Source organism: Contarinia nasturtii, unplaced genomic scaffold (genome assembly GCF_009176525.2).
Source record: "Contarinia nasturtii isolate CC-2019 unplaced genomic scaffold, AAFC_CNas_1.1 Cnas_scaffold_993, whole genome shotgun sequence".
Classification (NCBI taxonomy): domain Eukaryota; kingdom Metazoa; phylum Arthropoda; class Insecta; order Diptera; family Cecidomyiidae; genus Contarinia; species Contarinia nasturtii.
Genome location: NW_022198340.1, coordinates 1,185,162 through 1,200,223, shown reverse-complemented (window position 1 = coordinate 1,200,223; position 15,062 = coordinate 1,185,162). Strand labels below are relative to the sequence as shown.

The following is a 15,062-nucleotide window of genomic DNA, read 5'->3' as shown; positions in this document are numbered from 1 at the left end:
ACACTGAAATTCAGGCAGTTTTTGGCACTCCTTGAGAGAATTTAACAAGAGAAAAACCAACACCAGTTTTTCTCTCATTAATTTTGCTTTCGAACGAAACAATCCATTTCAGTATGATAAATTGTACAAATATTTGATTTTACATTTCCTAATTCAATTAGAATTGAAATTCTTATAATAATAATAATAGTAAATCGTTGAATTTAACCATAGTAAAGCGAAATATAGATATTTTATATAAATATATAAATAGTTGATTCGGGAAACATGTTTAGGCAAATAGAGCATTTCGATATATTATTATTGAGAAGAAGAGAAGCAAAAACGTAAAAAGATATTTAAAAAAATGCATTTTTATCAGTTTATTGCTTTAGTTTTTGAGTTGAATTTATTATTCATTTTTCACTCTCTTTGAAACACAACACTTATAAACAATTAATTAGATTCAATTCTTTTGTAAAAAGATTTCATTCCATTGAAATGACATGGAAGATTTTTCTGTACATAAAAACACCATCTACAAAACACCTTCTTTTTTCGATCCGATAGAGAAAAACAAACAAACAAGCATTTTCAAAGCGCCTTTTCCATCTCCTATTTATTGTTATTCATTCTTTATAACGCGATACGCATATAATATCTACATATATATATACATAATAGGCTTAATTCCACACTCATACGAATCAAATTCACCATCGTTTTGTTGTTGTGTGTATTTGATTCAATTCAACTTTTTTCTAATCTATATACAATATTTAAAAAAATGGAAGGGAACACAAACAACCTGAAAATATGAAAAGTAAAAGAGTCCCATTCATTCAAGTGGTGTAGGCTTACCAGTTGTTAATATCGATAGATAAATTGCATAAATTTATGTAAATTTTTTCGATTTTTGTTTTTTCCTTTTAAATTTTTTTTTGTTCTTCTTACATTCTAATTCTACTCTTTTTTTATATTAATCTAATGTAAATCGGGTTCGCACTTAAAGTCGCATTGCTCCCAATTAATCGATTTAAAATAATTTTCACACAGAATGAAAATTGTGCATTTTATATCTTTTGATGTAGAATTGTTAATTGCTCATTTTGCATCGCTACTTCTATTTTATATAATTAATAATAATTCAAATCAGCATCGCTTGTTGTGTTTTTTTGGCATTTTGATGACGCAATGCTTTTCTTTCATGCAATATTTTTGTAGACATTTTTTGCACCAAGTAGAGGTTTTCTCGCCCAAAAACCAACTAAAAAAACAAACAAAACCGATCAAATTACAAACGGCCACGATCAAGAACCATGTGCTTTTTGAATGAAATTTTCTAAACGAAAAACTTAACACATTTATTCATCTCATTCACCAAATAAAACACAAACAGTGTTCCAACGATTTGATGAGCTTTCTTTTTATTTTCAATTAACGAAACAAACACTCACACATAAAGCAATCACTTCCATCGATCACATACACTTCTTATTGGAATAGGCTGTCTTGAACAAAGCAGAATGTGTGTTTTTTTTTAAAATAAAACTTAGACCATAAGCGAATTGATTGAAGAAATAAAATTTTGTTAGTTATTATGGGAGGAGATTTATATTTTTGGTATAAGTAAATTAGCAAAGCAGTTTAAATCTTCCATCAAGTTGTAATAAGCCGTATTGAGAAAGAGAAACAAAATGTACTATAGTGGTTATTGACATTGAGACATATTTTGTATTATTATAGTTAAAAAAAAAAAAAAAAATCGAAAGAGTTAAGAAAAAGCACCATGAAATTGTTGGTATGGCAAGAGGCAAAGTGCTGGTAGAGAAGCGTAAGCGCGCGATACACACGATAAACAAAACATAAATAAAGTGCACAATAAATTCGGCAAATGTTCTTTTTTTGGGGGAACCAATTGGCAAATCAGATTGTAATCGACTATTCATGCTTTTGTTTTCTATGTCTTTAAACAAAAGTTCAGAAAATCCACCCACACAAACACACACACAAACATCCGCATAAAAATACCGAAAAAAAAACACTTACACTGTTACACATTTCCATTACACCAAACATTGAAATTGTTATTGTTTACCATGAGAGATGGACAAGTGACGAGACTTTGTCCAAATCTCTAATTTAAGAAAAAAAAACACATTTATCAAAAAGGTGTGACCTTGCAGGGGTTAAGCAGAGACATTAGTGACACTCAAATAAAATGTACTTTCTCTCCTCGTTCCTTTTTTTATATTACGAATCAATTCGATTTCATTCCAACACAAAAATCTATTTGTTTTTATTAAAAAAAATTCTCACAGTTGTCGTTGTTCTTTGAAATATAATCTCTTGATAAACCAATTATTGGTTTCATTCAAGTGGCTGTCCATAACATATGTATTTAAAAAAAATAAAACATAACCAATTTCAAATTTCGCATGTTCACACACAGGGTCCTAATTTCCCTTAATTTTGTTTTTATTTTGTTAATTTTCAACAAAAATACCAAAAAAAAAATTGAAACTCGTGAAAAAACGATAGACACAACAATTGGACAATAAATTCGTTCATGAAACTTTTTTTCTTTTGATCTTTTGACCAACAACACCAAAAAAAAGCATAAAATAAATGAAGAAAAAAGGCAAATGACATCAAGCTTCACAATAAATTTGGCAAACCAAAATTTTTCCGATCCGTACGACACAAATGAGAAAGAAAGAAAAAAATTAAGCAAAATTACAAAATAAAACCGTTTCGAAATGCGTTGAGTGATGTAAGAGTTAAATTTCATATTTCGTATCGAAATTCAAAATTCATTCGATATTATAAAAGAAACGAAAACAAAAAAAAATTACGCGAAACGATACCTCAAAAACAAGAAACGTCGGTCCTTGGCCGATCCGCATCCAACATCTAATAATCCAAATAATGTTTAAAAGAATGAAAGAAATCTGTACAAAAAAAAAACATTGAAATAAAAAAAAAAACAAAATACAATTACAAAAAAACACACACACAAAAACATAAAAATACATAAAAACACACAAGTCACTTTTGTCTCTAACTTTTCCCTTTGAATTGATTAATCAATTTAGGTGGCGCCGTCGTCAGTCCATCATCAATCGTCAATTGTAATAATGGTGGTGGTGTTTTATCAGGAAATAATGCCGGCACCGGACGCTTATCGCTTCCATTGCCATTAACTGCTTGCCATCGATGCGATGTATGCGGCAAACTCCTAAGCACCAAATTAACATTGAAACGTCACAAGGAACAACAGCATCTTCAGCCATTAAATAATGCCGTTTGTAATCTCTGTCATAAAGTGTTTCGCACATTAAATAGTTTGAATAATCATAAAAGCATTTATCATCGCCGTCAAAAGCAACATCATTCGCATCATGCACATGGTGGCGGTGGCCATAGTCATAGCCGTCATTCGCCACCGACCCAATCACATGCAGATCCACATCGGCAGCATCAACAACAGCCACAGCACCATTCGAATATTATTCATAGTTTGCCCAATAGCCAGTCACAAACCGATTTATCGAAACCGTGCATTGATTTCTTATGAATGCACCTCAGGTGAATGTGTCATGATGCGATTGATAGTACGATTACGACGACGACACATGATTTTTCACATTTTTGTTAGGTTGCTTCTCGCTTCCCCGACCTCCTCTTTTAAAAAAAAATAACAACAACCACATACATACACACACATCAAATGAAATATGACATGTTCCGATATATGCGCTGCGCGACACCGCAGGCAGTGTTTTTTTTTCCTATTTCATACTCCGTCTCTCAAATGCAATTTAATTAAATGTACTTAGATGCCAGCGCACATTTAATGTGCGGTTATAACCAAAAACATTTTTTTTTTCAAACGCCTCGAAATTATTTACATACATAAAAAAACACTCACATATTTGGCTCAAAGCGCATATGAAACAAAAACGATTCACAGTCACGCCTTCCCCCCTCACATTGAAATTATTTATATAGTTTACGAATCAAGTGATTTTATACAAGAATTTGTCATCATCCATGTGCAATCTTTTACTTCTTTTTTGTTACACAATCTATCTAATTATTATCCATTTTTTTTAAATTATGAAGCCTTTTTCGTCATTAATTATTTTTTTTAGAACAACACATCTATTATCCTATTTATTACTATTTAAAAGTAAACGAAAAAAAATGAAACGAAATGAAATTTCGATTGATGAATAAATAAGATCGAACCCTTATCGATCGAATCAATGCCAATATTCATAGTCAAGAGATCACAAAAAATTTCTTGTGCGAAATTATTTCCACATCATTGACATCAAAATCCATCCCCTTTGTTCGTTTCAAAACTCATATATTCACTTGCACATCATACCATCTATATGTGTTTTGTGTCATTTTGAATCGACTGACAAAGAGATATAAAAAAACTATTGAGATACAGCAACAACAACCAGATAATGAATGCCAAAAAAAAACAACTAAAAGGGATATATAGAAATTGAATGGAAAATACCCTATAGAATTATGTGTAAATATGAAAACAGTTTTTAAGATGAAAAAGATGAAGAAAAAAACACATACAGAATAAAAACAATAACAATTCCTCGAAGCTAAAGAAAGGAACAGTATATCTGTGCTAAATGGGTCACACATAAAATAACCACTTGCCGTTTGTATTGTGTACTTTTATCAGAAAAACATGGAAAAAAATGGAAAAATACCACATTAGCTAAATTTCATTTTATTTTAGGATTAAGCGAAACGTGAAAAAGCATTTACATTTAAAAGAAAAAAATGGAATATTACTAATTAAAAGTATATGTTTAAAGAAATCTATGGAGAAAATACAGAAATAGCTATTAAGAAGCAACACGTGAAGTGTGAATAATAACGCGAAACAAACAAAAATGAAACCATTTGGAAATTTAAAATCACATGTTCGCCAAAAAGTTTAGTTTGCAATCGGTTCATTCAGTGAGAGTTTTGAACATTTCGAGTGTTGAATTTGACTTATTATCAAATTGAACACTTTTTTTCTGCGGCAAATTTTCACATTTTTCATTCTACCGCTGAAATCGCGCGAAATAAAAAAAATACGCAATCATTTATTACATTTGTTTCATTGAGAGGTATTTACCGCGTTTTAAATTGAAATGCATTTTAATGAAATCGATGGCCATTTGTGTTTCATGTCAAAATGTGCAAATTCACGGCAGAAAAAGAAAAATAACGAAACCGATGACCTCACTTACTGTAAATAGAAGAATCAATTTTGTGTAAATGGACAAAAAATTAAACGAATGATATTATCAAGGCACGTTTAGTCGGGCGATGACGAACAGATCAAATTAGTTGATCAATTTAGGCATATAGGGAAAAGAGAGTTTTATACACAACTTTTTTTAAACGTTGAAAATGTTTTTGATTCAATTTTTTTTCGGTTTTTTTTTTTTTAAATGCAATTTATGCAATTTTTCCAATTGGATTTAGGATCGGAGATAATAATGATATAGATAGAAGATGACGAAAGAAAAACCAGTACCAAAAGCAAAATTTACACCGCCTGAGTATGATATATAGTATAGTTTGGCAACGAAAACCAAAATTGATATGATAATAATATGTTTAGGCAAATTCAAAATTCTTCCAGAACCTTTTTTTTAATTTGGTCTCCAAAAAACGAGCGGTATTTCGAAAACATGACTGATAGACGTATAGAATAGATCGAAGACGATAATTAGAGTTCACACAAAACACATACACACAGCATAGTAAGCAAATTCATTTGAACACAAGTTTTATTATTCAAAAAGAAAATCACCCCCTTCCCCAAAATCTCCTTACGTTTAAGCGACAATATTTTTTTTTTAATATTGAAATTCATAATCCACCAAGATTCATTATTCGACGCATTAATAAAAACAAAAACTCTATTTTCGTATCAAAATTTAGTAATCGTCACCGGTATGGCATGGATTTTATTTAGAAATCAAAATATGTGATGTTTTAATTTTAACTTTAGCTATGTTAGACATTTGAAAATCCAATTCGGTAGTATAACGATCGAAGTAGAGTGTATGAATATGCGAGAAATGCGAAAGAGAAATATAACGAATCGATTACTTCTAAATATAAAATATTTTTTTTAAAATAGAAATTGCTTCTATTTTATTTGCGTTTCTCGAAAAATTTGTGATTGTCAGCAAGACTGAATTTTTTTTTTACCTAAAGCGAAGAAGAGGGAAAATTTACTTTTTCGCGAAATTTCGTTGAATGTTTGTTTTTCGTTTTGCTTTTTGGTGCTGACCAAATCTATATTGAAAGAAGCAATTGACTCGCACACTATGAATTCGAAGGTTTTTTTTGGTCATGGTATATGTGCGGCGATATTTGACGAAGAAAGCTCTCACTATAAACATACGTAGTGGAAAGAACGTTTGAAATTGATTGCAAAAGCGCATGAAAAGCGATGGAACAATGTCTGAATCGATGGTGTTCAGACGCGAAACGAATTGAACAATTTTCGAGATAATAAGAATACTTTCAATCATTTTTTTTTACATACACTTACTTAAACACACACCAATTGGCCTCTCAAAAACGAAGTCTGACATTCATTTGATACCAAATTTAAAATTTATACACGATTTACAATGAAAAGAATATTTAAAAAGAAAAAAAGAAATTTACGTATATGAATTAAGAACAATTTTTCGACATGGTTTTGGACGGCGCGAAGAAAATCGAAGTGTAGAAAATAAGGCGATCAACTACAAAAAATTATTATACTAAAAATTCGAATCAACAATTCAAAATTGTTTGTTTCACGTTTTATTTTTGAATATGAATTTACTAAGATGAAGATGAAAATTAATTGAAAAACAATTGGCAATGCCAGGTAAAAAATTAATCTAATATATTATATACAAATACACATTTTATACGAAGAAGATGAAAAAAAAAACTTTATTATTATTTTTTTTGCCCCCTTTCCCCCAACTAATTTATTGTAAAATATATTTTATTTTTTATGGAGTAAAGATAACACCTTAAAGCCCCATAGTCGAATATGATATAGAACTTTTTTTTTTGAATTTATTTTTTTTTCTCTTTTTTTGCTTTAATTGAATTTGAAAATCAACATCATTTAATTTTATGTCACTTTATCGTTTTTGTTTTATATGTATTTTTTGTGCTTTTTTTTGATAATTTATTGATTTTATTTGAAATTATATGACTAATACCATTTCGTTTTTTTTCTGGATCAATTTTTTTTTGTCGAAGTGAAAGATAGTGTAGTTTAGTTTAAGTTTTAGTTCGAAGATAATTCTTGTTAATTTTAGTTTCATTTATGTTTTAAATTTAAAAGAAAAAAGCCACATACACACATACCGAATCATCCACACACTCACACACAGGCAAAGTGGTGCTTTGAAAATGTAGTTAATGATAGGAAAGAAGAAAAAATAATAAAAAAAAATAAACCATTTGTAGGTTTTCATTGAAAAAATCACGTTTACTGTTAAATTTCATCGAATTTTTTTTCTTCTTTTTTTGTCCGTTAAACAAGCAAAGTTTATACTTGAAAATATAGCCAATGGGCTCCGAATGAACTGGTAATCGAAATCGAGCTTTTTATATCGTTTTTTTCTAATTTGTGACTTTTCATTTCCATTTGAACAAAAGTCACATCGGGGATTCACTGTAAATAGCCACTTCGATTGTTTTGTGAATTGGAGTCATCGTGTTAGCTTTGTTAATTTTTTTTATATTTTTGTTGTTGTCACCTTTAATTATGCCTGAGAAATAAAAGACACACAAAAATAACGATGCATTTAAATACTTCCTGTCAGTTCATGTGAAGAACGATTTTATTTTTCTGTCATAAAATGTGTTTTGTGTATTTTCTTTAATTTAAAAAAAAAGAAAGAAAAAGAAAAAAAAACAGAAATGAATTTAGCTAAGATAACTAATGCAATCGAAATGAAATGAAAACTTAGCACGATTTTTAAGATGTAAAGAATATGAAGAAGAGGGAGGTAAAAGAAAACCGCAAACTTTAAAAGTAATAATGCAAGTTTTAAGTTTTTAATTGTTGAACATTAAATGTAAAGAAGAAAAAAAAATATTGCCAATTACCTTTTTAAGCTCAATAAGCATTTTACCCTCCCCTGAATACAGACTTATCGATAAAAACAGAAAAAAAGAGGAAGAAATAAAATGAAACATAGACCCAGACGTCAGATGAAAAAGAGAACGAAACGTAATTAAAACAAACTAATGAATAGAATTCCGAAGATTTCAATTTGCTCTAAAAAAATAATTATAGTTAATAAAGCTCACACTCAGATCACCAACACTCAGACACACACACACATATATATATTCAATTGAAACACACTCATATTTTCAATATTGAATTTGAATTTTAATAAATATGATTAAAACCACAGTCAAGCCATACACATTTGAAGTAGGCGGAGCAAAATGAATGAATGTGTGTCTGATACGAGTCAATCAATTCATTCGATTGCACTCCATTCACATTTGCATATATGATTGTTTCTTTAAAAAAATACGTTGATTCACATTAATCTATAGTAAGTTGTCATTTCAAATCGATAAGAAAAAAACATTTTTTGAAAAAAAAAGAAAGAATGAAAATCACAACCAACACACACATCCGATTTCTGTTCTCTTTTTTTTTTGTTTCTGTTTCTGTGTAATTTAATTTATGTATCGCATAGACAAAATGAAGAAGTTTATTATTATAACTACAATTTTATCATTATTATTTTGCAGAAAAAAGCAAATATATTATTTTTACAAATATACATTTCAAATCGCTAGTTTTTATTGCAAACAAACGAAATGAATAATAAAATAAAAAAAACACTACAGGCAACTGTAATGAAAAATAACGGGAATACGAACGGCGCATGTTCACATATTATACTGTCTATCTCTTTTGCTATGTTATCGATATATTCATGCCATTTGTTTAACATATACGCGTTAATTTTATGCATAAATTTCTTCTTAAATGTCTGAATTTGACTTGCTTTAACCAATAACCACGCAATACTCATTCGTCGCAATACGTCTGGAACTGAATCATCATCCAATGTAAACTTTTCGTTTGTTGTAATGAAGTTCGTCTCTCTCTATTTTGGGGACGGCTTGGCTTACACCATATACATTATTATTTTGTGTGTATAAATGTTGTTCATAGTGAAGAAGCTGAAGCTTTGCAATCGGTCGACCAATGTTAGGTGTCCGGCTAACATTTGTTGATTAATACATGATGACACTCAAGAAATGCGTCTAAAAGTTACATTCGCACACGCACCGACGCCGACAACATGTCATTATTAAAATGGGGGCCTGTCTTTAGTCTGAAAAGTGAATTAAAAAAAAAAGAAAAACAACACACAAACTGAACGAAAACCAACAAACATCTGTCTCTCTTTGTCTCTACTTGTGTCTATCTCTTTAGTTATTATAATTTTTTTTTTTTTTAGAGTAACATGATGCCTATCACTTTTATCCACTGTTTTGCCCTATCTCCTCTCTACTTTTGTACAGGGAACAACCAATTGACAGACAAAGCAATACAAATAGAATAAAAAAAATGAAGTAAATGCCAAAGAAATTAAGTTATTTTTGGTTAAATTTAAGTTTATTTTTGTTTTTGTTTTTTTTTTTACGCCGACTCGAAAGAGAAAAAAGCCAACTTCGGTCACATCGACGATATATAAACCATGTTTAGAGGTTTAGTTTTTTTTTATTTTGTTGACATCGACGAACCATATCTCGTGATGTAAATCACGCGATAGAAACATCAACAAGTCAAGGACAAAATGCAATTAAGTCAATTGAACCAAGCAAAAACCAAGAACACAAAAAATCGATTTGATACATGATTGAACCGAAACAAATAATTTCTCTCACACACAAAATCTCTGTCTATCTCCTCTACTATCTATTATCTCTATTATCGGTCCCGAATATATCAACAACAAAAACACCAAAACCAAAACACAAACAAAACCAAACCAAAAAAAAAATTCTCTCTGTTTTTCTTTCGGTTGTATTTGGATCTCTGTGCTGTATCTATATTTGATTTTAGGATGTTCGCCGAAGAAATTGTTTTCGTGTCAACTGTGTGGTAAGGTGCTGTGTTCGAAGGCATCGTTGAAGCGACACATCGCCGATAAGCATGCCGAACGCCAGGAAGAGTATCGTTGTATCATTTGTGAACGTGTCTATTGTTCCCGGAATTCATTGATGACACACATCTACACATATCACAAATCACGACCGGGAGACCATCAATTGGAAATGAAAGATATCAAATTTTTCTAAGCGAAAATATACCACCCACCCACACACACACCATTATTGGTATATTGCGGTCGCTAGTGCATTATAATGTGCGCATTCGGAATGAGAGAAAGAAAGCAATGATAGAACGAATCGAACGAAACACTTTCAAAAAAAAAAAAAAAAAAAAAAAAAAAACAATGAAAAGCAAGAAATCTCAAAATTCATATGGTGATAGAAAATTGATCGAACAAAACAAAAGCGTCAATCAAAATTTGCAACGTAAAAAAAGCAGATGAATTGAACAAAAAGCAATACTGAACTCAGCCCAAATTCGCATTGATAGACAAGTTGGCGCTCAAAAAGACAGAATCAATCATGACACAATGATGGAATTGAAGCATTTCCATTCGATATTATTCCAGCATCAATCAATTTTATTTAGCGAAGCAATCAATTCTAAGACACTAATCTTATACACGTATATAGCAAATTATAAGGAGAATCTCAAAAAAAGCCTTAAAAAGACACACAATCAAATTAAGCAGTTTTAAAGAGAATATACGAAAAACGACGACAGCAAACCTCATATTCTCTGCCTCTGTCCCTCTCAAATCAACAGCATCAAAAAAGCGTTCGTTCAATAATGAAACAAAGTCGTTTACAAGTTGAATCAACCGACCCGTTAGCAACAAACACACTCAATTTTTCACTTGCACAGATGCTCACATTTCACATCACAGCGAATTCAACCACGTTTGCGGAGAGATCGTGCTTACGTCGCGCTCAATACCAACCTTCGTTTGCCATTCATTCAATCAAATTGATCGCCAAAGGTTAGATATCCATAAAAAAAACACACAAAAATCAAACAAAATCCAACACAAATGCCAAAGCAAATCTCTCTTTCTATCTCTCTCTCTCTCATTTTTTTCTTTTGAAACTTCTATATAATAAATTAGTATGTTTTCTTTAATACGTACTCTCTTTACCTCTTTCACTCTCTCTCTCTCTTTATATATATTTCTCACTCTGCGTATGTCATTTAGGATACAATTAGTTACAATTATAGTTCCTTCTGCTACATCTACCTTTGCGTCTATATTTCTAACATTTCGACGATTTTGATTGATTCACACTCTATCTTCAGCTCGACTATAACACGCATTTCAAATTGAGCCTTTAGTTTTGATTAACGCAACTAATTTTTTTAAAAAACTTTTAATCAAAATACAAAAAAAATTGTATGTAACAAACCTTTGTTTTGGCGCACGTATTATTGACTAACCAATTTGATGCTATACCACTTTTCTTACAAATTTCTCCTATTTTATGCTAAACAAAAGCATGCACTTTGCCGAAGCAATGATCCGATGATTCATACATCGACCGAATCGCTTCACGCAAAGTGCATCACACTAATCTAACTAATTTCTTTTGGGCTGCCTTTCTTCTCTATCGATCAGTATGCATTTGAAAAATATTTTGAAAACAACAAAGCTATCTCCTCTTTCTCTCATTCTTGATACATTTTCGCTGAATTTCCACTTTCTCTCTCTCTCTTTTTATTCTCTTCTCTACTTCTATTTGGAATTTGATTTTCTCTGCCATTTTTTTCCTCAATTTGTTTGATATATTTGCTGATGCTGCCGCTTTAACAGATTATTTTAAAAAAAAAGTACTATATTTTACTCTCTGGATGATTTGAATTTCGCTCCTCTTTCTACAAATATTTTGCATTCTATATACTTCGCACACCAACGAATTGTCGCAACAAATTCTTCTTAGGCCTGCTAATATAACGACAAACTTCAAATTCATTTTGTTCTATTTTTTTCTCTTCTACTTTTATTTCGGTTGGCTTCTTTTTCTAAAAATTTTAGAGTGTATTTTTTTGTCATTATCCAAATCAAAACGGATGTATTTTCGCATATATACATAAATTAGTTTGTAAGCAAATATTTATCGCTCTGATTAGAAGGTTTTCCTCTCTCTCGGGCATATATAGGATATATCAACATAAAAAAGGGGGCCAGTACATAAAAACAACCACACACAACCAAATGTCTTAACTTTTTTTCGTTTATCAAATCATTCTGTAAAAAAAAAATATCATTTTGAAAGTTTTAATTCAAAACAACAAATCTTTAGTTCGTTTTCCTTTCGTTTTTCCACTTCAAAACGAATTCCTTTTCTGTTATTATCTTCTTTTTTTATTTGTTTTCCTTGGGTACGATTGAGTTTAAAGTTCCATTTATATCTTCTTTCACTTTTCGGTTTCTCATATATTTCTTTTGTTTTTGTTTTCTGTCATCGTGTGACATATTCCAAACCACACGCTCGCGATCATCTTTATTTTTTTCACATTTTTCCAGTAGACGTATATATCGAATGTATTTTGTCTGTCACACAAAATTCTGTCGAACAATTTGCTTGAAAGAATTTTTATATGCATGCAATATGGAAATTCGTTGAACTATTCTATTTTCTCTTTTTCTCTCTTTATCTGTGTAGCTATACATATCTTTGTTGTACAATCGTAGAAAGTCTTTTGTTTCTTTTTTTATTTTTTATTTTCCACAGCAATGAAATAAAAATGTCCATGTTTTAATGTAAGTAATGGAACCAAAAAAGATAACGGTAAATTATCAAGCAATTGATATATTGGCCGTGTTTAACTTTGTCATGCATTTTCTTATTGGTCATCATCGATGACAATCTGCATGCGTTTTTCTAGGCTCATTTGAAAAAAAAAATACCTTTTTACACCAAACAATTGTTGAATCCATGTTTTGTGTAGGTAGGTACATCATTATTTATTCATTTCACCGAAGGATTTAATTTAGATGAAAAATACGATCACACAACCATAATCATCGTCTTGAAACCGTCTCATTCAGCCTCAACAGCAAAAATCATACCGCATCATCAAAAATGTGCTTATTTTTCATCATTTCTATTGTGACCGCACGATTCAAAATCAAAATCAAATTCTTTTATCAAATGTTTCCGCTTCCAAAATCACATTCGAATTCGATGATTCATCCGCACATATTAACGAATCAAAAAATCAAACAAAAAAAAAAACTCCAAAAAAAGCAAATTGTATTGTGACTAACCAATTTTATATATGCCTCAATGCTTAAAAAAAATGTTGTGTGCCGTTTTATTGTTGCTCTGTTATTGTACATCGAATGTTATATTTTTTTTGGCCGAACAAATCCTAAGTTAAGTGCTTCGTGTCAATGAATAAATAATGCAATTTTGTTTGTAACGCTGTTTTGCATGCCTAATTTTTTTTATTGTTCTCGAATGAACTAGCTTTCTAAAAAAAAAGACGAAAAAATTTGGATTCGAAAATCGATTTTCCGACCCAAAACAAATAGAGAGGAAAAGCGTTTATCAAATTGTAGTTCATAAAAAAAAAACATAGATTCAACGAAATCTGTGTGTGACTATTCGAAACAAACTATTTTATACACTCTTCTTTCCTCTTTATGCTACTCTCTGTTACGAATGCTTCGATGTTATTTTCTTATTTTATTTACTGTAGAAAAAGAAAACTGACAAAAACAAAAATCAACTTTTTTTCCCTCTTGAACAACCAAAATTTTTCCGAAATCAAACAAAAAAAAAAAAAATTGATCGAACCAAAAATTTGATCGAAACGAAAATTGAGCAAAATTTGTATTGTTTTGTCTTTTGTTGTATTTTCCAAAATCTGTAGGCGCACAAAATACGATTGCACCAGCCTCGTCATCGTCATCATCGTCGTCGTCGCCAACGCAACTCCGTATGCCACCACCAACCAGTGGCGGTATCAATGAACCACAGGAATGTCCATACTGTAGACGCACATTCTCATGTTATTATTCGTTAAAAAGACATTTTCAAGATAAACACGAACAATCGGACACACTGTACGTATGCGAATTTTGTCATCGACGATATCGCACCAAAAATTCGTTAACAACGCACAAAAGTCTACAGCATCGAGGGTCCAGCGGGATGCTAAAACGTCTATTAAAAACATCGGCCATTAAAAATGTCATTGGCCATTCAACGCATCCACATCCACATCTGTTCGATTTTGCTGCCGAATTGGGACCACCACCACCAAATCTTGGCTACAAAGAAAAGCATCTCGTTTAAGCGAACAAGCGCGTTCGGTTCATTTAGTTATTTAGAATGTTCTCAACCAACTCAGTGATTCACTTGGTCGACGTGCCAAAACAATGGTCGGGCAAGCAACAATCATTTTAATTACTAAACACGTCCAAAAACGCATCCGAGATGAATTTCTCTACCTCCCCCGATTCAATATTTTTTTTTTACAATGTGGAAAATAACATTGTGTGAGTGTGTTTTTAGCAGCGCAAACATATTAGGTTTTATTTTTTAATTTTTCGTTTGAATTCAAAGTGATTGTCATCTGGCGAACGTGCAATATACATATTTTATTAAACATATTATATTATAGCGATAATTTTAGGCAAGAGCAAGAAATTGCAGTGGAAAATAATAAAAGAAAGAAAAAAAATCACACACAGAAAATTGATTTAAAAAAAAACAACAAAATATTTTTAATGGAATTAAATTCAAAAGAAATTGAGTAAAAAAAACGAGCAAAAAATAAATAAAAAAAACACACACATATAATATCAACTTCGTAATATCATATTTATGATCTAATCAAGCAGAGAGAAAAGGCGAATATTTTATGTGGTCTTTATATAGAA

At 30.7% G+C, this 15,062-nt stretch overlaps 1 protein-coding gene across 5 annotated transcripts in view; it reads left to right on the top strand.

The window, feature by feature from the left end:
* The window catches only part of LOC116343418 (broad-complex core protein isoforms 1/2/3/4/5), a 101,997-nt gene extending 87,170 nt beyond the window's left edge, over positions 1–14,827 (top strand). For 3 of the 5 annotated variants that reach the window (XM_031771445.1, XM_031771446.1, XM_031771444.1), the window contains one exon: positions 3,075–7,134. In XM_031771445.1, coding sequence (XP_031627305.1) covers positions 3,075–3,556 — 482 coding nt within the window. In that variant the 3' untranslated portion in view covers positions 3,557–7,134. Of the gene's footprint in view, positions 1–3,074; positions 7,135–10,129; positions 10,522–14,050 lie in introns of those variants that run through there. The other 2 variants (XM_031771447.1, XM_031771449.1) reach the window with 2 other exon arrangements.
* Positions 14,828–15,062: the final 235 nt, after the last annotated feature.